Source organism: Balaenoptera borealis (assembly GCF_965194805.1).
Source record: "Balaenoptera borealis genome assembly, chromosome: 2".
Taxonomy (NCBI): domain Eukaryota; kingdom Metazoa; phylum Chordata; class Mammalia; order Artiodactyla; family Balaenopteridae; genus Balaenoptera; species Balaenoptera borealis.
The window spans coordinates 117760848-117785707 of record NC_138867.1 but is presented as its reverse complement, the minus strand read 5'-3'; the positions used below and the strand labels follow the sequence as shown (position 1 = coordinate 117785707).

The 24860-nt window shown below is 48.2% G+C and overlaps 2 protein-coding genes across 9 annotated transcripts in view; one reads left to right on the top strand and one right to left on the bottom strand.

Moving 5' to 3' along the window:
• SIL1 (SIL1 nucleotide exchange factor) overlaps positions 1-960 on the top strand; it is a 313671-nt gene extending 312711 nt beyond the window's left edge. For all 8 annotated transcript variants that reach the window (XM_082382073.1, XM_082382078.1, XM_082382071.1 and 5 more), the window contains one exon: positions 139-960. In XM_082382073.1, the coding sequence (XP_082238199.1) occupies positions 139-495 (357 nt within the window). In that variant the 3' untranslated portion in view covers positions 496-960. The remainder of the gene's footprint in view (positions 1-138) is intronic.
• A 13463-nt stretch (positions 961-14423) lies between these two features.
• Positions 14424-24860, bottom strand: part of CTNNA1 (catenin alpha 1) — a 187870-nt gene continuing 177433 nt past the window's right edge. The window contains exons 14-18 of the mRNA XM_082382038.1: positions 20430-20540; positions 18652-18833; positions 18390-18495; positions 16655-16789; positions 14424-15625 (exon numbers count right to left, since the gene is read on the bottom strand). Coding sequence (XP_082238164.1) covers positions 15338-15625; positions 16655-16789; positions 18390-18495; positions 18652-18833; positions 20430-20540 — 822 coding nt within the window. The 3' untranslated portion in view covers positions 14424-15337. The remainder of the gene's footprint in view (positions 15626-16654; positions 16790-18389; positions 18496-18651; positions 18834-20429; positions 20541-24860) is intronic.

The following is a 24860-nucleotide window of genomic DNA, read 5'->3' as shown; positions in this document are numbered from 1 at the left end:
GAGGCCCAAGGGGAAGGAGGAAGAGGGTGCAGACTCATGGGTCAGCCATGTGCCTTCGAGTCTGAAAGGCAGGGCTAACTGCTCTCTGTGTGTTCTCTCCCCTTCCCACACCCCGGCCCCTGGCCATGCGGATGGCAGATGTTTGCTGAGGAGGAGGCCGAGCTGATGCGGGAGACGTCCCCAGAGAAGCTGCAGCAGTACCGCCAGGTGCACCTCCTGCCAGGCCTTCAGGAACAGGGCTGGTGCGAGATCACTGCCCACCTCCTGGCACTGCCAGAGCACGATGCCCGCGAAAAGGTCCTACAGACGCTGGGTGCCCTCCTGGCCACCTGTCGGGACCGCTACCGTCAGGACCCGCAGCTCAACAGGACGCTGGTCACCCTCCAGGCTGAGTACCAGGCACTGGCTGCCCTGGAGCTCCAGGATGGCGAGGATGAGGGCTACTTCTGGGAACTCCTGGGCTCTATCAACAGCTTGCTGAAGGAGCTAAGATGAGGCTGCCCCTGACACTGGGACTGGACTGGGACGCTGCTCGTGAGGCTGAGGGGCACCAGCTGGGGTGGGCTCTTCAGGGGATACCAGCTAGGAGGGAGGACTTCCCCACTGGGGCCTGGGCATCATCTGGGCAGTGCTGGCCTGGCCATTAAATGGTAGCATGAAGGCCATTGTCTGTCTGTTTACTATGTGTCTGTGCAGACTGGGCACAGTGCTTTGGTGGTCTTTGGGTGATAGGGCCCTGAGGTCCCCTGGTGACGTGCTGGGTGGTCAGTCCAGGGCATCCAGTAACAGGCCCCGTGGGGAGGGTCTGGGCCCAGGAGTTGGAAGACCCCAGTTGGGACCCAGCTGTTTACCAGCCAGTGGCTCTGTGACTTTGGGAAGTCATTTAACTTCCCTGAGGCTGTTTCCTCATCTGTAAAAGGGGAGTGCTATTAATTGAGAGAAAACATACATAAAGCACTACACCAGTGCCTGGCACTCGTGCTTGTCCCCTCCTCACCCAGCTATGCAGGGAGATCTGGGTAATCATCTCACTGCCCCCTTCATCCTGTGCCTACATATTAGTTTCGAGGCCACTGGCACTGGCAGAAGCCTGAGGGCATCTCCACACGCAGGGGTACTGTGTCAGCCCAGGCAGCTGATGGGCGAGGCTGGAGCTTTTGGCACTGGGGTCCGGGTGGTGGGACTGCGGTGGCTTCGTGCACTCGGGAGGCCTTTGGGTGTAGGCCTAACTCTGGGAGAGGAGTAATCTCGATAAAGCTGGTAGTGGGAGCCCAGGCCTGCCGGGCCCACCTGACGGGGCAGAGGTGCTTCTCTGTGCCCTTGCCCCCCTCCTGTGTCTGTGGTGATCTGCGCTGAGCTGGAGGAGGCGGCCTTGGAGGCAGGGGCAGCCGAGCCTGACAAGTCGCGGCTCCCACCCCAGAGAAGCTGGGAGCCTGCTGCAGGTTGCCACGGCAACCCCTGCTCTGGGCTTTCCTGATTTGGATTCTGGTGCGTTTGTTTTTCTGCCTTTCCCAATGCACCGGAGGCTCACTCCTGCTGCTCAGGCAGCCCCTCCCAGCCTCCATGTAGAAATCTCCCCATCCTGGCCTTGCGTGTAGAAATCTCAGCTTCACTGAGCTGAGGGGAAACTGAGGCCCAGAGAAACCTGGAGCAAGTTGGTGGCTTCCTTCCCTGCAGTCCCTTTGCTCGGCCTCAGACCCTCCCCTGCCCACCTCATGCCACAACACACAGGAAGCCTGGGAGTGCTGCTGGCTGTAGAGAGCTCTCCCAGGAGGGCAGGAGGAAAGCAGGAGTCTGTTGAGCCAGGGTAGGATGCCTCAGGGCTCGGCCGTTGTGGGGATCAGACCCAAAGTCTATCAAGTGTTGGATACCTACTGACTCACTGCCTTTAAAACCTCTCAGTAGCCTTCGAAGTACATTTTACATATGAGGAAATCATGGCCAGAGAGGCTAAATGATCTGCCTGAGGTCACACAGGTTGTGAGTGACAGAGCTGGAGTTTGCTGGGCTGACCATGCTGTGGAAAGCTTGAATGTTTGGCTCAGAAAAGGATCATTTTAATTTGACAGGCAGTGGTGGGAGGGCCAGGAGAGATGGCAGAGCAGGGCAGAGTGCAGAAAGGAGGTGCTGGGACCTGGCTAAGGCCAAGGTCAAGAGTCGCTTTAAAGAGGGTGTCAGGAGACTCTCAGGTGGGTTTGAGAAAGGGGGAAGGTGAGACATAGGGGAATGGGGCTGCCCTGGCACATGGAGAGAGGGGAGCTTGGACTTGGGAACAAGTCTGGTCTGAGTCTCGGTCCTGGCAGAGGTGAGCACTGAGGCAGTAGGAGCAGGTGCACTATTTGGACGAGGGCTGACAGAAATGTGGGGAGCTGTGGAAGGAGGGCTTGTGAGGCCCCTGTGGTAGTATCAGGCTAGGACTGAGGATCCCCAGAGCCACTGAAGCTTCTGTAACCACCAGGGTCTGATCTGCGATATGGGAAGGGGTTCCCACAGAAGGAGTGACACTAGTAGAGGCCTAATTGAGGACCCCAGTATCTCTTCTGCCCTCAGGTATGCTGCATAAAATAGCATACCTGTAAAGTGGAAAGGAGATTTGGGGCCACGAACTCTTGGGGAGAGGGGACCCTGGGGCCGAGAAAAGAGCATATGGGAGGTGAGAGAGGGGAGCCAGACCAGTGCCAGGCTGCCACAGCCGGGTGATGGGACTGTTTCTCCCTTCTTATCCACTTCACATACACACAGACAAGGCGTCAGGGAGGGTGCAGCTTGGTCTGCAGTCTGTCTTCTCAGTGGCCTCATCTGGGTTCATCATGGGCCTCTGACTTCTTGGTCCTGGGCCCTGAAGCAGACCCTCCAGGGGACACAGGCAGCAGTGTGACCCAGGGCTCAGGCTCAGGCTGCATGGGTGTGGATTCTGGTTCTGCCACCCAGTTCATCAGTGATTGTTGTCTGCAGGTCTAGGAGGAGCCCTTTTCTGCCTTCCCTTTGGGTGCCATCCTGGGGACTGTGCCCAGGGAGTGTGACCTGGGCTTGAAATTAGGCAGAAAGTGGTAATGGTGGGGGGAGCATAGTGACCAGACTTGGGGTGATTCAGCTTCTTCCTGCCAGGGCCTGGAGGCCGTTTATTTGTTCTCCAGCCCCTGTCATGTGGTGAGGCCCCAAGGCTCTTGGCCTTCTGGCAAGGACTGGACTGAGAGCTGTGACTGGCTGACACCCTGTAGTCCCTGGATGATTGCTGGTTCCCTGCTCCTCAGCTGGGCTGAACCAGGCCTTCTGTGTGGGAGGCTGACAGGGGTGGGGAGTAGGGTGGGGGCCCTAAGTCCTCTCCCCTTCCCTCAGCAGGCTTGGTCTTTATTAATCCACTTGTTCATTCATTCTTTCATTCAAATTGTATTTGTTGAGCACTTACTCTGTGTTGGGCCCGCCTGGCCTGAGATTAGTAAATCACAGGCCCTGCCACCAGGGAGCTCACAGTCTGGTGGGGAAGCAGTTGAGCATGACATGTACTGTGGTGGGGGAAGCCTTGGTCAGTTGGAGCTGAGGAGACCCCTCACCTAGTTGAGGAGGTCAAGGAAGGCCTCCCAGAGCTGGTGGTAGCCAAGCTGTAGCCTGAAGGACATTTGAAGAACAAGCCAAGTGGAGTGGGGAAAGGGTTTCCAGCCTGAAGATAGAAGAAGGCCTGAGGTTGAGAGAGAGTGGTCCGTTTGAGGAACCCAGTTCACCATAGGTGGAGGAAGTGCCAGGGGTGAAGGGCCAGGTGGCCAAGGTGGAGCTACAGGAGTCAAGGGGACCACATTCTCCAGCACCCTACCAGCCTTGCCAGGGAGCACGCCCTCGTCCCGATACAGCAGGGAGCAAGGGGTGGGTTTTAAGCATTCTCCTGGCTGCTGCTCACCCATTCATTTATTCAGTCCTTCTTTCGCAAACAAATCTGATTTAGTACTACTAGGACCCAGGTGCTGTTCTAGGGCATGAAGTGGTAAGTGGAACAGTGGAGGTGTGTGTGGGGTAGACCCTGACAAATAAGTATGTAATATGATGTCCAGCAGTGAGTGCTAAAAGCTGTGAAGAAAAATAAAGCCTGAAATGGGGTTAAAGAGTGTCAGGGAAGGCCTCTCTGAGGAGGTGCTGTGTGAACAGAAGGAAGCGGGGCAGTGAGCCCTGTGGGGATCTGGGGAAGTGCTTTGTAGACCAAGGGAATAGCAGAGGCAGGAACATGGCTGGATGTTGGAAGAAAAGCAAGAGTCGGTGGAAGGGAGAATAGTAAGCAACATGGGGAGGGCAGATCCTGGCCGCTCTGGTAAGGACTTGAGCTTCTTCTTTGCGATGGGAGCCTTTGGAAAGTTGTGAGCAGAGGAGAGACCCAACGTGACTGACATTTTAACAGGATCACTCATGTTGCTGTGGTGAGAATAGATGACATGGGCAAGGACGAAGCAGGGGGCCCGTGCGGGGTCAGGTGTAGAATCTAGGTGAGAGCTGATATGGTGTGAACCAGGGTGATGATGGAGAAGGTGGTGTGAAGTGGTCAGACTCCAGATGTGTTTTAAAGGTCAAGCTGAGAGGACTTGCTGACTGACTACATGTGGTGTGTGAGGAAAAAAGAGTCAAGGATGAAGCCCTACCCGGGGACTTGAGCAAACTGGTGTGTGGAGATGCTGTTTACAAAGTGGGAGGACAGAAGAGTAGGGGAAAAAAGATTGGGGCCTTGTGGTGGATGTTGTTTTGACATGTTTGTATTGAGATGTCGATTGGACATTCCAGTGGGGTTGCTGAATAGGCAGCTGGAGAGAGTCTGGAGCTGAGCGAAGAGGCCACCTGTGAAGAGAGAAACTCGGAAGCAGTGTGTGATGGAGCCAGCTCATAGCAGTGTGTGAGGCGTGTGGATATCAGAAACATTGTGAGCTGGTTGTGGAATACAGCCATTATTAAAAATCAACTTGGGGACTTCCCTGGCAGTCCAGTGGTTGAGACTTTGCCTTCCAGTGCAGGGGGTGTGGGTTCGATCCCTGGTTGGGGAGCTAAAATCCCACATGCCTCGCGGCCAAAAAACCAAAACATAAAACAGAGGCAATACTGTAACAAATTCAATAAAGACTTTAAAAATGGTCCACATCAAAAAAATCTTAAAAAAAAATCAAATTGTGTATACTTAAAATTGAATTTTAAAAGAACAAAGGTAATTTTTAAAAACTAGTAAAAGAGCAAATTAAACCCAAAGAAAGCAGAAGAAAATAATAAAGATAAAAGCAGAAACCAATAAAATTGAAGACAGAAAAACTAAAGAAAATCAGTGAAATGAAAAGATGGTTCTTTGAAAAAGAATCCAATCAAAAAATGGGCAGAGGACCTAAATAGACATTTCTCCAAAGAAGACATACAGATGGCCAAGAGGCACATGAAAAGATGTTCAGCATTGCTAATTATTAGAGAAATATAAATCAAAACTACAATGAGATATCACCTCACACCTGTCTGAATGTCTATCATCAAAAAACCCACAAACAGGGACTTCCCTGGTGGTCTAGTGGTTAAGACTCCGCACTCCCAATGCAGGGGGCCCGGGTTCGATCCCCGGTAAGGGAACTAGATCCCACATGCCGCAACTAAGAGCCCGCATGCTGCAATGAAGATCCCGCATGCCACAACTAAGACCCGGCACAGCCAAATAAATAAATATATATTTTTTAAAAATCCACAAACTGGATTTTGCTGGAGAGGGTGTGGTGAAAGGGAACCTTCCTACACTGTTGGTGGGAATGTAAATTGATACAACCACTGTGGAGAATAGTATGGAGGTTCCTTAAGAAACTAAAAATAGAACTACCATATGATCCAGCAATCCCACTCCTGGGTGTATATCTGGAGGAAAACATGGTCCAGAAGGATACATGCACTCCAGTGTTCATTGCAGCACTGTTTACAGTAGCCAAGACATGGAAGCAACCTAAATATCCATTGACAGAGGAATGGATAAAGAAGATGTGGTACATATATACAATGGAATATTACTCAGCCATTAAAAAAAGAATGAAATAATGCCATTTGCAGCAACATGGATGGACCGATGGACCTAGAGATTGTCATACTGAGTGACGTAAGTCAGACAGACAAAGAGGAATATTGTATGATATTGCTTATATGCAGAATCTAAAAAAAAATGATGCAAATGGACTTATTTAGAAAACCCAAACAGACTAACAGACTTAGAGAATGAACTTATGGTTACGGGGGGGAAGGGTTGGGTGGGGAGGGATAGTTGGGGAGTTTGGGATTGACTTGTACACACTGCTGTATTTAAAATGGATAACCAACAAGGACCTACTGTATAGCACAGGCTACTCTGCTCAATATTATTTAACAACTTAAATGGGAAAAGAATTTGAAAAAGAATAGATACATGTATATGTATAACTGAATCACTTTGCTGTACACCTGACACTAACAACATTGTTAATCAACTATACACCAATATAAAATAAAAAGTAAAAGAGAAGAAAAAAGAAAAGCACTTATTAGCCCAGCCGCTGAGGGGGCTTTCTGGGGGCTTATTGGTAAGAACATGAGGAGAAGCAACTATCAGTCCGGGTAAAAGCTACCCTTTGCTAATACCTCTTGCCTTGGTAAAGGCGACACCTTTATTAGGCGGTGGTTGGAACAGCAGCCAGAGGAAATCAGCCTGCCCGTGGGCACCTGCACCACTGTTCCCTAGCAACGTGCTCTAGCTGCGATGGACTTTTATGCTGGCAGATGGAAGTCAGATCTTGGTTGGCAAAGCCTTTCTCTCCGGAGAAACTAAAACTCATAGAAAAGGTACACCTTAACTAAGGTGTACTTGGACTTTATTCCTTTTATCTCACCTTGCCTGGTACAATAGGGTAATCTATCATTTGTTTTGAGTATGTTTAATTTCTTTATTGGTTTATTAAGAGACATCCTGTATTCTCTTGGCTAGTGAAATTATTATAATTCCCACAGTGAATCTGTGTTAAATAAATTGCAAAGACAAAAAAAACAAAAGAATTACAGATCAGCATCCCTCATAAATGATGAGGTTGGGTGGCTTGGGGAGGGGAGATCTTGGAGGCTGTGGTAAGTACTTCAGATTTTTCCGCAGTCCCTAGTAAAATCCTCAATGCGAGCTCCTCGACAGAATATTAGCAAATTGAATGTAGCAGTGTATAAAAAGATACATCATCACCAAGTGGCGTTTATCCTGGGAATGCAAGACTAGTTCGACTCAAATCACCACATAAATAGACTAAAGAAGAAAAAGCCACATGATCATCCCAATAGATGCAGAAAGAACATTTGACAAAATTCAATATCCATTCCTAATAAAAACTCTCAGCAAATCAGGAACAGAAGGGAACTTCTTAACCTGATGAAGGGAAACCACATAAAAACCTACAGCAAACCTCAAACTTAATAGTCAAAGACTGACTTCTTTTTTTCTAAGATTGGGAACAAAGCAAGAATGCCGGCTCTCACCTCTCCTTTTCAATATTGTACAGGAAATCCTGGGCAGTGCGGTAAGGCAAGAAAATGAAATAAAAGGCATACTGAATGAAAAAGAAGAAATAAAACTGTCTCTATTCATAGGTGACACAATTGTCAATGTAAAAAAATCCCATGGAATGTACAAAAAAATCTCCTAGAAATAGCAGTATGTTTAACATGCTCATGAGGCCAACATACAAAAATCAACTGTATTTCTATATACAACTGGGAATTAAATTTAAAAAACAAACATTTACAATAGCAATGAAACAAATGAAATATGTATAAACCTAGCAAAGTAATATGCAGGGTTTTTATGCTGAAAACTACAAAACACTGATGAAAGAAAGTTAAAAAATCTAAATAGAGAGACACACTGTGTTCATGGGTTGGAAGACTCAATATTGTTAAGTCTGCCCCCTAAATTGACCTATAGATTCATTGCAGTCCCAAGTAGGAATTTCTTAGGTATCAAGAGTCTGATTTGAATATATGGAAATGCAAAGGAATTGGAATCGCTAAAACAACCTTGAAAAAGAGGAATACAGGACTTCCCTGTTGGCAGAGTGGATAAGAATATGCCTGCCAATGCAGGGGACGTGGGTTCGAGCCCTGGTCTGGGAAGATCCCACATGCCGCGGAGCAGCTAAGCCCATGTGCCACAACTACTGAGCCTGCGCTCTAGAGCCTGCAAGCCACAACTACTGAGCCCATGCGCCACAACTACTGAAGCCCACATGCCTAGAGCCTGTGCTCCACAACAAGAGAAGCCACTGCAAGGAGAAGCCCACACACCGCAACAGAGAATAGCCCCCACTCACCACGACTAGAGAAAGCCTGTGCACAGCAGTGAAGACCCAATGCAGCCAAAAATAAAATTTTAAATTCAATCTTTAAAAAAAAAAAAGAGGAATACATTCGGAGGACTCACTCATACTAGCTGGTCTTAAGACTTAACTACAAAGCTATAGTAATCAAGACAGTGTGGCATTGGTCAAAGAATAGACACATAAATCAATGAATCACAACAGAGTTCAGAAATAGACCCACACAAATATAGTTAATTGAGTTGACAGAAGTGCAAAGACACTTCAGTGGAGAAAGATTCGTCTTCAATAAATGGTGTAGCAACAACTGGACAGCCATGTTTTAGAAAATGAACCTTGACCTATACCTGTCATCTTATACAAAATTTAACTCAAAACCAAACATAGACCTAAATGAAAAATTATAAAACTTTTAGAAGAAAACAGGAAATAAATCTTTGTGACCTTGTGTTAGGCAGAGTTCTTAGCTACAACACCAGAAGCACAATTCATAAAGTTAAAAATTGATAAATTGAACAACATCAAAATTAGAAACTTGATCTGTGGAATTAAGAAAATAAAAAGACAAGCCAAAAACAGGGAGAAAATACTTGCAAATTATATATCTGACAAAGGTCTTGTATCCAGAATATATAAAGAATCCTCAAAACAAGAAAATAGTCAACCCAGTTTTAAAAAATAAAGATTTGAGAAGACATTTCACCAAAGTAGATACACAAATGACAGATAAGCAAATGAAAAGATGCTCAGTGTCATTAGTTGTTAGGGAAATGCACATTAAAACCACAAAGAGACATGAATAGACACCTATTAAAGTGGCTTTAAAAAAAAAAAACCTGAACAAACACAACCTGACAATACCACATGCTGGTGAGGATGCAGAGCAACTGGAATGCTTATATGTTATGGTGGGAACACATGATGATGTGTTTCTAAAGAAGAAAAAGCCACATGATCATCCCAGTAGATGCAGAAAGAATATTTGACAAAATTCAATATCCATTCCTAATAAAAACTCTCAGCAAATTAGGAACAGAAGGGAACTTCCTTAACCTGATGAAGGGAAACCACATAAAAACCTACAGCAAACCTCAAACTCAATAGTCAAAGACTGACTTCTTTGTTTTTCTAAGATTGGGAACAAAGCAAGAATGCCGGCCACTATGGAAAACAGTTGGGTAGTTTCTTATAAAGTTCAACATGTTCTTATCATACAGCATCCCATTCTCACTCCTAGGTATTTACCCAAGATAAATAAAAATCTTTGTTTATACAAAAACTTGTACATGAATATTTATATCAACTTTATTTGTAACAAAACAAAACGAGAAACAATTAAAATGTTCCTCATCTGGGGCTGGATGGACCAATGTGGTTATCCACGCACTGCTTCTGCTCCACAGTGGGAAGGAGTGGACTGCTGATGCCACAGCAAACGCATGTGTCTCAGATGCATGCTGCTGATTGAAAGAAGCCAGACTCAAAAGGCTGCAAACCTTTTGCTTTATTTATGTGACATTCTGGAAAATGCAGAACTATAGGGAAAGCATTTTGTCAGGACTTAGGGGACATTTCCGCGACCTTGGGGTAGCACAGGGGAATCTTGGGGAGGGCGTTGGAACTGTTCTGTATCTTGGTTGTGGTGGTGGTTACACAACTCTACGCATGTGTCAAAACTCAGAATTGTGAACCAAAAAGAGTGAATCTTAATCCGTGTAAATTTATAGCTAAAAAATTTTAAGGTCATAAATACTCAGAACATACCCTTTCCTAACATTTGACTGTTATCTCTGCTCCTGAGATTACTCCCGTCTATTGCATCTAGTGGTGGAAACGCTTCTCTTCCTGCGCTTCTGTGCTTCTCTTCCCAGTTCCACTATCAGGACACCGCGTGGGTGGCTGGAAATCTGATGTGGTGGGAGTATTTACACCATAGAAGTTGGGAAATGCTACAGACCAAGGCTTAATTTATTGTTTTGTTGATTGTCTAGACTTGAGAAAGTGATGACGAAAACGTTAATGCCAATTAAAGTGTGTCATCTATACATAGCACAAAAAATTGAGGAAATTGTCTTACAGTATTTGACAACTATTATCTGATTCAGCAAAGAGGTCACTCACTGACAAACAAGTAAAATTCTCACACATATATTTTTGTTGTTTTACTTCCTTACTCCTTAAGGTAAACAAAAATATCAACCAACATTCATGTCAGAACTAGACTCTGTTGGTTGCACCCATAGGTTGGCTATGGATGCAAGAGTTCAGCAAAAATCAAAGAAAGCTTCAGTGGAATTTAGAGTAAAGAATATTGCATATTTTGTTATTTATGAATTGTGTGCTGTAATTCCTTTATAGGAGTAAGATGTATAACAAAATGTATGGTTATATATGCAGTCTCTCCCAACCCCACCCTGAAAAGCTGGTTGTTGCACATTATCCAGCAAACCACTGCTTAGGAATCACTGGAAACAAGGAAGAGAAGAGGATCAAGGTCAGAGGGCTGGACCAGCTCAACATTAGAGATCAAGAGAAGGAGCTGGTAAAGGATATCAGGAGCAGGGTAAGTGAAGGGTGTGGAGGTGGAAATCTAGCGAAAGTGTGACAGGGAAGGAGGGAGTGGCTGCAGGCTGCACGTGCTGCTGAGAGGAGGCTGGACCGTGTGGGGATAATGGTGGCGGGCAGTGGAGATGGGGTCTGAACACTCACCTGAGGAGCTCTGTGTAAGGGGAGGGGAGACATGGACTCAGAAGAGCTTTTTGTCTTTTTTTTTTTAAACTCTGGGAGCTATCAGAACATGTTTTGTGTGCTGATGAGAACGATCCAGGGGGAAGGAAAACTTGGCGAGGCAGGAAATGGAGGGGAGAATTGAGGGGTAAAATCCTTGAGTGGGCCGGGATCCAGTGACTAGTCAGGGGGTGGCTTTACCCAGGAGCCTGGAGAATTCCTGCATCCCGACAGGCAGAGTCCTGAGGACCCGTGCGGGGATGGGGCAGGTGTGGTGGGAGCGTGAGGGCGTTCCCAGCTGCCGGCCTCCTCGAGTCAGCCTCCTGGGAGGAAGACTGGGGGCGCCAGCCCCTTTGCTGCCGTCTAGGGCTCCAGAGGGATGGTCAGAACCTGGGCTTTAGAGGGACTGGATCTTGCGGCTGGGAGGAGGGGCTGGGCGGCTTGTGAGCTGTGTAACTTGGGTGAGGGCTCCGTGCCTGAGTCAGTTCCCACACCTGTGAAGTTTGAGGGGCAATAATAGCAGCAACACCTCCCAGGCTGTAAACAAGCAATGTGGGGATGTGGGTAAAGGCCTGACGGGGGCCCTGGGCGTCCCCAGCATGTGGCCGCTCCTCCTTTCTTCTTTCAGTGGAGTGGAGAGCGGAAGCTGTGAGGATTAAGGCTGCAGAGGGGAGGTGGGGCCTTTGAAGTGTCCACCTAGGCGCTGTGGGAGGCGCTGCAGGGCAGGGGGGAGGGCAGCTGGGCTCTGCCCACCCTGTGCACAGGTCGTGGCCAGAGCGGGTGTGTGGGGCGGCCAGGCCCAGAATGCCAGGCTGGCGAGGCGCCATCCGGCAGGGAGCTGGCCAGGCCTCACTGGAGGAGGTGTCACGGAGGGAGGTGACAGGGTCACCGCTGCCCTGGCTGAGAAGCAAGAAGCCTCAGGATGCTGAGGGGAGACAGTTCTCTTGGCGGTAGCCAAGGGGCAGGAGCAAATCCCCCCAAGGACATGGTGAGGTGAGTCTCTCCTGAGCTCAGCCCAGGCCACACTGCTTCCGATCATGGTCTCTGAGGAGGGCAGAGGAGGATCTCAGGATTTCTGGGCAAGGCCTCTGGTGCCTCCTCAGTGACCTGCTTTCTGCCTTCTAGTATCTTCTGATAGATTGGTTTAAAGCAATGAATCACTCGAATGGTTCAACAGCTATTTGTCAAGCACGTGCCAGGCCCTCTGCTGGGCAATGGGGTGACCAAGACCAATGCCGTTTCCCCAAGGAATGCAGGACAGTCCTGTGAGGGCTGGCGCCATGACACCACGTGCCATGGCCAAGAGGGCCAAGCCAAGGCCTGATGAGCAGGGAATGGTTGTGGGCCACTGTTTCCCATTGTGATATTGATACAAGGGATGATTTTAGGTGATGCATGAATGAGCAGTTACTAAAATTATTTTAATGTATTAGAAAAAAATGTAGCACATCAAACATGATTTCATAGATATTGCTTAGGAGGAGGCGAAGCTCAACAAAAGTCAGTCTTTTTAGGTAAATAATGGTATTAAGGTTGGGATGGCAAAGGTGATGACTGGGACATGCAAGTGATGGGCTCACAGGGAGAGCACGGGTGTGCCCCAGGAATTGCTTCCAGGGGGCAGTGTGGGTGCAGAGGGCAGGGTCACAGTGCCAGGCATTCTTGAGGCAGGCATGGGGGGCCCCAGAGGGTTGTATGCAGAGGCTCGACTCTTGAGAAGTTTTTGGAAGCTTCCTTTGCCACCAGGTGGAGAATGGATAATGGATGCTGGGGGCTGAGGGAGGTGGCTGTCCAGACGAGGGCTGGGGCTCGGCCTCTGAAAAGTAGATGGGCTGAGTGGGGAGATAGACTGGATGGTAACCTGGCACTGGGGTGCAGGGCTGTAGGACATCAGCGGATGGGGTGAAGCAGCTGGGGACAGACGTGTATCTGAAGCCCGGAAGACAGTTTCAGAATGTGAGAAACTGATGGCAACAAAAGCCATGCAAATGTTCCAAGCGTCAGCATGGATTCTGAGTCAGCCAGTAGGAACGGCTGAGTAAAGGGAGGCCAGTGCCTGTGGGCCTGGCCCCGCGAGGGATCCCCAGGGTGGCCATTTACTGTGTCCTGAGCCTTGGAGAGTCAGTGATAACAAAATAAGGATTCCTGTCCCTGTGAAGCTTACAATAGAAACAAATGGATGCGTAAATAGTTCAAAGCTATGAACAAGGAGGGCAGGGTAAGGATTTATCAGAGGAGGTCTTTCTGATAAGGGGACTTTTGACAAGACACCTGAAGGCAATCCTGAGAGGAAATAGTGGTCTCTGGGGAAAGTGGAACCACAAGTGTAAAGGGCAAATGACAAAGATTGGTGAGAGGGAAGGCCAGAGACAACAAGAGGCCAAACCCGTCATTTAGGACTCTTTTAGAACATGGAAGCCACTGAAAGGTTTGAGCTAAGAGAATGACATGCTCTGACTTGTATATAGGGGTTACCGTGACTGCCGTGGGAGCGGGACCATCAGGGAAGCCTGGTGGAGGGTAGGCTACTGCAGTGGTCCCCGTACAGACGTGGGAGCCACCTCCTGGCATGTGCCCTCCAACCGTGGACCAGGGGTGGTCTGTGTCACCAATAGAATACTGAAGGGATGACGTATTGCTTTTGAGATCAGGTTTTTATAAAACACTGTAGCTTCCATCTGGTTGCCGTTCTCTCAGATCATTCACTCTGGGGGGAGGCAGCTGCCATGGGAAGGCCCACCTGGCATGAACCGAAGCCTTCTGCTCACCTGCCCCGTGAAAGAGCCTGGAAGTGGACGCTCCAGCTCACAAGCCTCCAGAGACTGCAGCTTCATAAGAGACCCTGAGTCAGAACCTCCCACTAAGCTGCCCCTGGATTCCTGACCTTCAGCAACTGTGAGGTGATATTTGTTGTCTTAGCTGCTAAGTTTTAGGGCAGTTTGTTACACACGAATAGAAATTAATGCAGTGATGAGGGCTTAGACCAGGTGATGGCAAGCGGAACTGGTGAGAAATAGTTGGACCCAGCATATATTTCAAAGGGAAGAATCGACGGTCCAGTTTGAGATACTTACGAAGACATCCAAGTGGAGAGTTTAGGAAGCACGCAGTTATAAAAGTCTAGTTCTGGGAGAAGTTGGCATTTGGATGGTATTTAAAGTCAGGAGTCTGGCTAAGATCAGGAGTGAGCAGAACCAGAGAAGAGAAGAGGCCCAGGGGCTGAGCTCCTCACTGGGCAGTACCATCCAGGGAACGAGGGACAGCGGGAGGGCCCAGAGCACTGCAGATGCTGCAGGCAAATCCAGGAGATGTTTAATGTAAAACTCGACTCTACTGGAAGGCAAAGAAAAGGACTTTGGCTCCTTAGACTTGGTTTCATTTTGGACTTTATTGGGAAAAGTTAGTGTAAAAAACATTCAAATTCATAAAATTTAAATAAGTAAAATTATACCTTGTAGCTATAGTAATCGCTATAGTAATCACAAATAAGGTAAGTCTAAATTACTGCCTAAGCAAACACTATTTATTTTGTCAGGCTTCTCTCATAAGCCCAAGGCAGGAAACACTGCAATTATTAGAAGTGAGCCCAATGATGAATTTGCATTTGAAGCTGAAGAAAGGGAAAAAAGCATGTTCTGATTACAGCATCACAACATTCTAGCCTGAAAAAAGCAACTTTATTAATGTCCTGCAGCAGAGTACATTAGTTATTGTAACCATGCATTAAAATTCTCATGTCAGTCATAAAGAGAGTAATCAGTTTTCTTCATGATACATTTATGTTTGACTCAGTTTCGTGTGGTTTGTCCCTCTGAAGACCTTTCTGGGAATGTTCCTTTTTCCAGGGCCTCCTAAGATGCCCAGGTTGCTTACTCTGGGTCATCTGGTCATTCAATACCAGTCAAACTGCCGGAACCAGTGGAAGCCCTCTCCCTGAACCAGGGTGGAGTCAGACCCCCTTCTCTCAAACCCTACAGCTGCCTGCCACCACTAGGAGGACAGGCATTTCAACTTGGTCAACAGTGTTACTAAGAAGTTAATGTGGGATTCTCTTTGGTTATGGAATTTTTACGCTTATAAAAAAATATAGCTAGATATATGCTCCTGAATTCTAAAAGTACTTTTGACTGACTTAAACACAAGTATGTCTTTGCAAAATTCACCAGCTTGGCCAGGTCTGAAATCTATTTTCCTATGGAATCTAACATCAGTGTTCTATTTAGCAAATACACGAGTGAAGAACAGTGACAGATCTTTAGGAGCCCTGAGGGCTGGGGGCAGCCTTAGATGCTGTCCATGGCTTTGAACTCGCTGAGGGCCTGCACAGGGTTCACATGCTTCTTCTGAGATGCCCTCTTAATCTTGGTCTGTGTCTCATCCTGTTTCTCTCTCTTCACCAAGGGCTTTTTCTCAGGCGCCTTCATCTTCCACGACACAGCAGGGAGGTTAAGGGAAGCCATCCCCTGAGACTTCTGGTATTTGGTGGAGGCCACATAGGACGCCTTCACTGTCTGCACCACAGCGTTCATCAAGTTCTTGGCAGCTTGGATCAGGGACATGGCGCTGTCCACCTGAGAGGCACAGACAGGGAGGTGAGCACAGGCCTGACCTCCAACCCCACATGTACCCAGGGGCCTGCGTCTAGGTACCGGAGGGCCTGAACCCTCCGGTCCAGCTGGAGGCTGTCAGTCCCTGGCAGCGGAGTCCCCTCTCCTCCTGGACCAGGACAGGGTGGGGCAGCAGCCCTGCTCCTGATTGGCTCTCCCAATGACTGGGTGCTCTTATCCAAATACCCTGAAAATGCCTGTGTTTCAGGTCTTTTGAAGAAGGGAGGAGTGATAAAAACCTAAGGTACCATTACCTTACCTGCCCCCACCCCTCAACAAGTTTTCATTCACTCACTCAAGTTGGGGGAGGATCTGCCGAAATCTTTTGCGTGATGGCAGAGCTATAACCATAAGCACCGAGAACAGCCACGGACGGCCATGGTGCAGGGGGAGGTGGCAATAAGTTAGCCTCCTAGACAGAGACCCCCCCCCCCCCAGTGCTTTCAGTAATGACCCAGGGAGTCTCCTCTCTCATTTAGAGAATATAGATAATTGCTCCCCAGAGACAGGGGCATTTATGTTGTAGCAGGTAAGCAAATGGTATGAGTATGTCCAACATACCAAGTCTTCTTTGAAAGGATATTCTGTGGGGTTTAGCAGAAGCCACAGGGCTTCAGTGGAGCGAGATGTCCTCTTTCCCCTGCCCAAGGTGACAAGGGAAGAGATACTACTTGGGAACTCTGAGCAGGGAGGGGGTTTGAGAAAGCCTATATGTCATCTCTGCAATTTCCGAACAGGCTCAGTTCTCTCTGGGGGAAGAAAAGCGACGAAGATAAAAATACTTTTACCTGTGGAGTGGTCAGCAAAGGGGAGAGGCAAGCACTGTAAGAGCTCCAGCTGTCACCAAGCATGCTAAGCAGAGCTGCAGTTCTGCAGGAAGTAGCCAGTGTGCAGCCCTTGGCCTCTGAGGACCAAGAGGAAACTTCCAGTTTTCCCACAGCACACTTCCTAGCACGTTCCCACTGACCAGCTCTCTTCACAGATGGAACTTACCCCGGAGACGACCAGCTCCCCACCGAGGTTCTGCACCTCAGCCTTGACTTTGCTGCAGATGTTGAGCTGGTGGCAGTAGAGGGCGATGCGCTGCAGGTAGGCCAGCAGGTCCTGCTTGCAGGCTGAGTCTGGGCACTGACAGGAGAGCAGAATTAGCACCAAGCACTCTGAGCCCGGCCCAAACACACCCACCCCCACAGATATTTCTGAAAGGCTCAGTGTGCCACCAGCTTCTTTACTCCTTTGCTGGAGCAAAGGGCAAGAGAGAGGAGTTACCCAATTACCTGGGGCCATCATAGCCCTAGGCTACTCTCTGCTGCAGCCCCTGCCCCTAAAGGTGAAAAAAAAGCTTCAGCAAGCGAGAGTCTGGTTCTGGAGAAAAGTGAGAGTGCTGTGAGCTAGGTGATAACCATCCAAATAGCTCTTGTGCTCAGAGGGACTTTATCTGCTCAGTTATGATGCATTCTGTAAACACCTGATGAAAGGAGAGTCGTTTTAGGCAGACGGAGAACGGGTGAGTCAACCAAAGCAAGAAGAGCACGTGGGAGCCGTGGGGTCACGACCAGTCACAGGGAAACGCCTGTCTTGCTGCCAAAGCTCAGGGCCAGCTTCGGAGACTTCACCCAAAGAAGGAACAAAGCACCTCTCTCAAGTGTTTGTTTATGCAAAAACCTCCCTCCTGTGAGGCTGGGGTGCAGACCATGCTGGAGATTTAGAATTTTATTCTAAGAAGCTACTGAAGCATGGCAAAGCCATACCTCATTTGCATTTTAAGATGATCATATAAGACGACTGTGTTGGCAACTGTGTGGAGGCTGGAGTGCAGAGGAGAGAGCAGGAAATCAGTGAGGAGAGGCCACAGTCGTGCAGGCGTGGGCCATGCGTGTCAGGACTCAGCTGGGGGCTGCTAAGAGGGAAGGACCAGATAGATGGTGTTGAGATTCATGTGGCCAGCAGAAGCACGAGGGCCGAGTATCGGTTATTACATGAACGAGGGGAGTTGAGGATGACTTCCCAATCTTTGGCTTGAGCAATGAGAAACCACTGTCACTTGTCCCGCAACCCCAATGCAGGCTGAGCGTGTGGATACTTAAGGGAAAGGAGTGGGAAGGGTTTGTAACTACAGCTGATAATATCTTGGAGCCTCAAGGGGAATATATTGTAAACTTTCCAGGAGGTAGGAACCACATTTTTTTGGACATATCAATACAGAGAATGAAGGGATGAAGGCTGGGTGATTGAGGACATAGATGTCTGTCCCCAGTTGGGCACGTCAGCCTTCCAAAGCACTAGCCAAAAAGGCTCCTGATTCTCACATGAAATACTGCAATACTTCCACAAGAAGAGGCTCTTATACACCTAGTTTCAGTGTATTATTAGGGCTTGCAGAATTAGCTCCTGCCCAGAGCTGACATCCTGAAGAGATCTGGGAGATAATAAACAACAGTAAAGGCTGGTTTTAGCTGTCAACCAAGGGAAGATTTCAGGACATACACACCTACTCCAGAGATGTGCTGTAATGCAAACTGGGCCTGCCTTATAAAACTTGTCAAAGAAGAAACAGGAATACAGAAATCCTTAAAACTCTATGCTGATATTAGTCAAGCGGGTTGACGAGTTAAGAATTTTTGAGATGGGAAAAGTGCTGTGTCTCATGAAAAACACTGTTATCACCGCTGGGCTGCCAGAGTCCCAGGATGAACTTCGAGGCCCATGTGGCAAGTCTGTCACTTACATGGTCTGCGATGGTACGGCCAAGCTTATCCATCCGGGATCCCGCCTCAGCAATTTTCTTGGCGGCACTGATCACATCTGATGTGTTTTTGAGCGGTCCTTTACCTCTGAAAAAAGGGAACAAGAATGATCGTAGCTGAAGCCCTCGTAGGTGGAGATGAACAGAAAAGTGTGTACAGAGCAGCACGTCCTGCCTGTGTGAGGTGACCTGCAGGGAGGGGGGCAGCCCTCCGTGTAGCAGGTTGGGGCCGGGCACTGCTCACCGGGTAAAGTCTGTCATCTCCATCATGATCATGCACATCTGCTTGGCCAGCACGATGATGTCATTACCACTGTCGTCCCACTTGGACACTTCGGCATCCAGCTTGCTCTTTTCTTCCTGGAAGCTGGCCACCTGTTCCGCAATCTTTGCTTTTTGCTCCTGGGGAAGCTGAGCCATGATCGCCTAAAATCAGAAGCCCAGGAAGCTCTTACATAAAGAGAATATGAAATTCTCACAGTGCATTAGCCAAGAATATTTCCACCAAGCAATCTGTGACACAGGTAGGCTAATGCTTTAATAGGTTTCATTTTGCCTGAAGAGCCATTTTGCACCGAAGTTTACAGCAGCCTGAATTCCCGACCCACTTTCAAGAACAAGTTTTAGTGTGGAGAAAAACAGGGTACGAGGGGTTGAAGGCCAGTACAGAAGCTTCATGATCACGCCTGCACAGGGACAGAATCTGCTTAACTTACTTCATTTCGGAGGATGAAACTTTTAAAGAATTAAGTCAGGCAGAGAAAGACAAATATCATATGCTATCACTCATATGTGGAATCTATTGATAATTTAAAAGAAAAGATACAAATGAACTTATTTACAAAACAGAAACAGACTTACAGATATCGAAAACAAACTTATGGTTACCAAAGGGGAAACATGTGGGGGGCAGGGGGATAAATCAGGAGCTTGGGATGAACATACACACACTACCACATATATATCTCTTATGAGAGATAACCAACAAGGAACTACTGTATAGCACAGGGAACTCAATATTCTGTGATAACCTATATGAGAAAAGAATCTAAAAAAGAATGTATAACTGAATCACTTTGCTGATACCTGAAACTAATAGAACATTGTAAATCAATATACTCCAATAAAATTAAAATATTAAAAAAAATAAACTTCATTTGAACCTTAAAAAAAAAAAAGTTTCATCCTCTGCCTCCTGCCATGGGGAGAGGAGGTGAGGGAGGGGCTGATACACGGAGTCCGTGGCAGGCCCGGTGGCTGTAATACATCTCCAACTTTGCAAGGTGACCCAGAAGTAGTTTTAGAATGTGTATTTTAAAGAAGGCAGGCAGGCAGGCAGAAGAGAACCTGCTGCAGAGTATACTTTTTAGGTACTTGAGACGGCATTTTAAACCTTATCACCGCAGCACCTGGAGGCCTGTTGCCCACCTCAAGTCACAGACTCAGGGCCTTGGGCTCCTCTCCACTCAGCTTCCCAAAATGCTTAGGACCGAGTGGGGCTTAAAGTAGGGATGTACCCGCTGTTCAAAATTTCTTCTAAGGGGTGAAAAAAGACTCCTTAGTAATATTTCTTGGCATCCTCCCAAAAACATAAATGCAGTTGATTGAAGATTTAATGACTTAAATGAATGCAATGGCTCTGATTTTCTTGAATGTACCACTGTTATTTTTTTTTAACCCATGAATAATTAAATAGTTCATGCCTATGGTATCATTGAGATAGGCAAAGACAGCAATCTTTTTTGAATTTCACTGTCCTATTAACAAACATTGCATTGACTAGATCCTAGGGCTTTCCTGACTCAGGGCTCTTCACAAACCAAAGCTTCAGGGCACAGCTGAGAAGACGTTTTGGATGAACCTACAATTGACTAGCAGGTGCCACAACTTAGGTCCTACTGCCAGAGAAAACAAGAGGAAAAATGGTGTTCTTAATAATGAGAGTGTTTTCCTGGAAAAGAAAAAGCCAAGAACACAGAGGGACAGGGAGGGTCTGCAGGACAAGTTAAACTTGGTCCTTACCCGGGCACTCTGGCCAGCTATCAGCTGATCGTCTTCTGTCTGGACGCTTGTCCTGCTTCTGACATCGAAGTCTTCCGTCTCGAAGTCCGAGTCATCCAGCTCCTCAGGGGTCTGCCACCGAGACAGAAATCACAAGTCAAACACAACCCTAGGCCTCCAGCTGCCCCAGGCCTCTGGGCCCACAGCCTGATGTATAGACATCCAGAATTTTCTGCAGTATTTCAGACAGTCGTGAGGAATAAAGTTACAATCGCTCAGTATTTGTCTGAGGCCCTGCTTCAGCTCATGCACGTGCCAGGCGGCCCGTTCAACAAACAGCAAGCAAAGGCACCGCACCAGTACTTCCCAAAGGACACACGTCCTTTATGGGTATAAGGGTTTCAGTTTCTACCAATGAGTCGACACTCTTTGCTTGACAAAGGTTTTCACTTCTTAACGTACTTCTCCAACACCTGCATCTTAAGACAAAGGTGAGAGTTGTCCTGGGTGGAAAAGGTACTGTATTAAAAATAGCAGTTTCATACAACATTAAGCAGATTCTTATAACTTTCCTATTTTATGACAAAAAGAAAATTAAATGAATTAACTAATACGGGGACTTCTCTTAGGGTACCAAAGGCTGATTTGAGAGGTAAAAATAGGCAATGTATTTTTATGTACTTACTTTTATTAAAGAGAGAATATGGCAGATAAGGTCTGAATAAATACCAAAGGGACCGATTACTGGTCCTACCTCTTTGCTTTAATTATAAAATAAAATTCTTATTTTGTACACTCTCCAGCCTCTCATGATTAGCTGCTGACTTGAAACATAATGTCATCTTCTGGAAGTTATCAGCAACAGGGCAGCAGGCAGAACAGCTGGGGTTGGCTCTTAGCCCAGCCGGCTGGCCTGTGACAGGAGGGCAGTGAGGCGAGTCCCTCATCTGCACCAGGACCTAATCCAAGCCCAGCCCAAGGGCTTCCTGTGAGGAAGCATCCAAAACTGCCCAGAGTATGTTGGGTTTGTACAGGTGCAAAGGCCAGGCCTGCCCCTCCATGAGGAGGTGAAGACAGCCAGGGTCACTCGAGGAACCAGTGAGTCACACGGCAATGCAAGATCCTGGAGTCTTGCTGCCATTCGCCATTTTAATCCTGAGGTCACAGACACTTGAGCCTCAGTCTGTGGAGGAGCTTTGTCAAAGGGGTGCCCTCCTAACAGGATCTCCACTTCCCCACCTTCCTCGATAGCCCATCACAGACCCAAGAACTGTTCTTGCCAAGAAAACCAAATATCTCCTATTCGTTCATTCATTCACTGAATATGCGTGTGCCAAGCACTGTTCTAGGCCCTGAAGGTACAAAATGACACAGACAAAAATCCCTGCTCTCACATATATTCTGATGGGAAAAATGACAAAAGTGAATCACATGACCTATTAGAAAGTGATCAGTGCTATAAGTGCTATAAGTAAGCAGTAGAGGAGGATTGTAATTTTATATCGGTGGTCAGGAAAGGTCTCATGAGAAGGTGATATTGGAGCACAGACCTGAAGGCAATGAAGGTGGGAGCACAGGAGGTACCTGGGGGAGGAGTGTTCCGGCAGGACGGAGTCATCAACAGAAAGGCCTGGGGAACTGGATGAATAGCAAGGCCACAGTAGGGGCTCAGCTCACTGTCCTTACGGCACAGTGTCAGCTGAAGCCCTGGGAGCAAAGGCGGGGGAGCAGTAGGAGATGAGGTCAGAGAGGTGACAGGTTCGGCTCCTCGAAGGCCTTGTGGGCCAGTGTAAGGACTGAGTGACATGGCAGCCTTTGGAGAGTACTAGGCAGTAGATAACGTGATCTAATTGAAGCTTAAAAGGATCACCCTGGGTGCTCTGTGGATGAGACTGCAGGCAGGGATGCAAATAGGGAGACTGGCTGAGAAGCAAGCAATTGCATGAATCCAGGTGAGAGATGCTGGTGGCCTGGGCCAGGGTAGGAACAGTGTTCAGAGTTTCTATTTATTGTGAAGGTAGATCCAACAGGATTTGCTGATAAATCAGATTCAGGGTTTGAGGCAAAAAGTGGAATCAAAGGTGAATCCAAGGTTCGGGCCTGAGCAAGTGGAAGACGGATTTGCCATCAACTGATATGAGAAAACAGGGTGGAGAGAGATGAGGAGCTCACTTTGGGGAATAATAAGCTTGAGGTGCCTATTAGACAAGTGAGAGGCAGTAGGCAAGGTGGCTAGATGAGTGTGGACCGCAGGAGAGTCAACCTCTTGCTGGTTTTCTCACGTCTTTATGCACCAGGGGAATGAGTACAGTCAGAAAAGAGAGAGGTGAAAAACTGTGCTACAAGGTGTACCAGTGGTAAGGGGCTGAGAAGATGAGGGATGAGGATAAACCAGCAAAGGAGACTGAGGAGGAGGGGGGCCAGGAGATTTTCTTATAACAGGAGAAATAATGGCATGTTTGTATGCTGGGGGGAAGGTGCTGGAGGAAGAGAGAATGGGACCCAGTGCAGGGGACGGGCTCAGCCAGGAGAAGATGTTCTAACTGCTTCAGGATCCTCAGTGCAACAGACACTGAGGCCAGACACGCAGGATGGGGCACAGATGGGGAGGCAAGCAGGAAGGTATGAAATGCTGCCAGACTCTATGGCTGTGTGGGCGAGGCTGCATGGCATCAAGGGCCCCCTGACGGTCCTGGGTTCGGTGACCCCAGTCAGGGTGGCTGCACTTTTCTACACCATGCTCAGCAGGAGAAGGAATTTCACTAGGATTGTATTTTGCAAGGCAAATAAGAGGACATAAAAGGGGGCAAAGGAGATTATACTGATGGACCAGACTCAAAGCTAGAAAAGGAGTGAGGCAAGGACCTGAAGGGCTGAGTGAGGGTTGCAAGTGGGGAGGGCCAACGGGCTGAAGATCCTGATGGACTCAAAGGACTGTTGGGAGTCACAGCACCAGAGACAGTGAGCGGACGGAAGGGGGAAACTTGACACTGGGATGATGTAGATACTGGTAATGACAAGGACTGGGTAAGACTAGGCAAGTGAGGTTGAGGTTGGGGGAGGATAAGACATCAAGAAACTGAGAGGCCCGGGGGTTGGAAGGATGATTCCTGAATTAAAATCAAGACAATACGGGAGGAGTTAAACCACTGCTGCCGCAGACCTACTTTGCCCTTGCTCTGGGCCCTCCCAGCTGACCACACCCCAGGTTCTATCTCACCGAGCCTGCCAGGGCCTCTGTCATACTTAACGCTCCAACACAGCAGTAAGTGCGCAAGAAACAGCTATTACATGCCAGGCCCTGAGCTGAACACGTTACCTCCATTTCATCCCATTAAAACCTTCAACACCATCATCTGAGTCTCAGAAAGATAAGGAAACTTGCTTAGAGTCACAGACGTGAAGAGGAATCCAAGCTGCCTGGCTGTTCCCAGGGTGTGGTTTCCCACAACCCGATCTGCTTCCACAGAACAGGCCCTGGAATGTGCAGGCATCCTGGAGTGTGCGCAGTACCAGCTCACGTAAAACCCCAAAGGCATTAACCTCAAACACCCAGCAACTCCTCATTGTCATTAATGTTTCTTCTATTCTCTAAGTGTCTGTCAGTATGCAAAGAACTTTGGAAAAATAGGGCTGTGTTTTACCACCACCGGTACACCTGACCCAGGGATCCCTTCACACCACTGAGATCTGGCTGCTGGGTTTAACCTTGCATTCAACTGGGCCAGGCCCTGCTGAGCATGGGTTGCTCTCTAGTACAGCAGCAGGCGTGAAGAAAGCAAAAAGGTTCCCCCAGCTCTCCCCCCCACACCCCAGCATGTCCAGGTGACCTGGGCCTGCAGGGACAGCCATCAGCCAACCAGGCCACCCTTGAATAGTTCTCTTTCCTCCTCACCCCAGAGAGAAACGCAGTCTTGCCCAAGCATTTCTACACTGCATACAGAATGGGTCCAGCCTAATGCACCTGCCTCAGAAATGGCCTCTGTTTCCAGCTGAGGGGGTTAAAAAGTGAGACAGAACCCCTGCCTACCTTGGGAGGTTTGACTAGCAACCCATGAAGGTGTAACTGAAACTCCCCTGACCCGACTAGATAGTCAGCATAGCAAAGCAGCTGTCTACTCAGCAGGCAGACCCTGCATTCCAACTGCTGGCAGGGATGGCCCGAGCCTGGGGGAGGTCCAGGTGAGCCTGGGGGAGCTTGGCACAGGCTCTGCTCCCAGCTTCCAGAGCTGTTCATGCTCAGAACAGCATGTGAGGGATCAACTGCTATGGAAAGGGCAGCTGTGAGTCCCAGCGCAGCACACTGGGGATGATCACAGAGGAGTCAGTAGTTTCTCAAAACCCCTCTGTGCATGCTAATCCACAGGGGGCCCTAGACATTGTCTCAGATGGTGAGAACTGCTGCTGCCTCAGAGAGGATGGGTCACATGGGGCCCAGAGCAGGTGGCACTT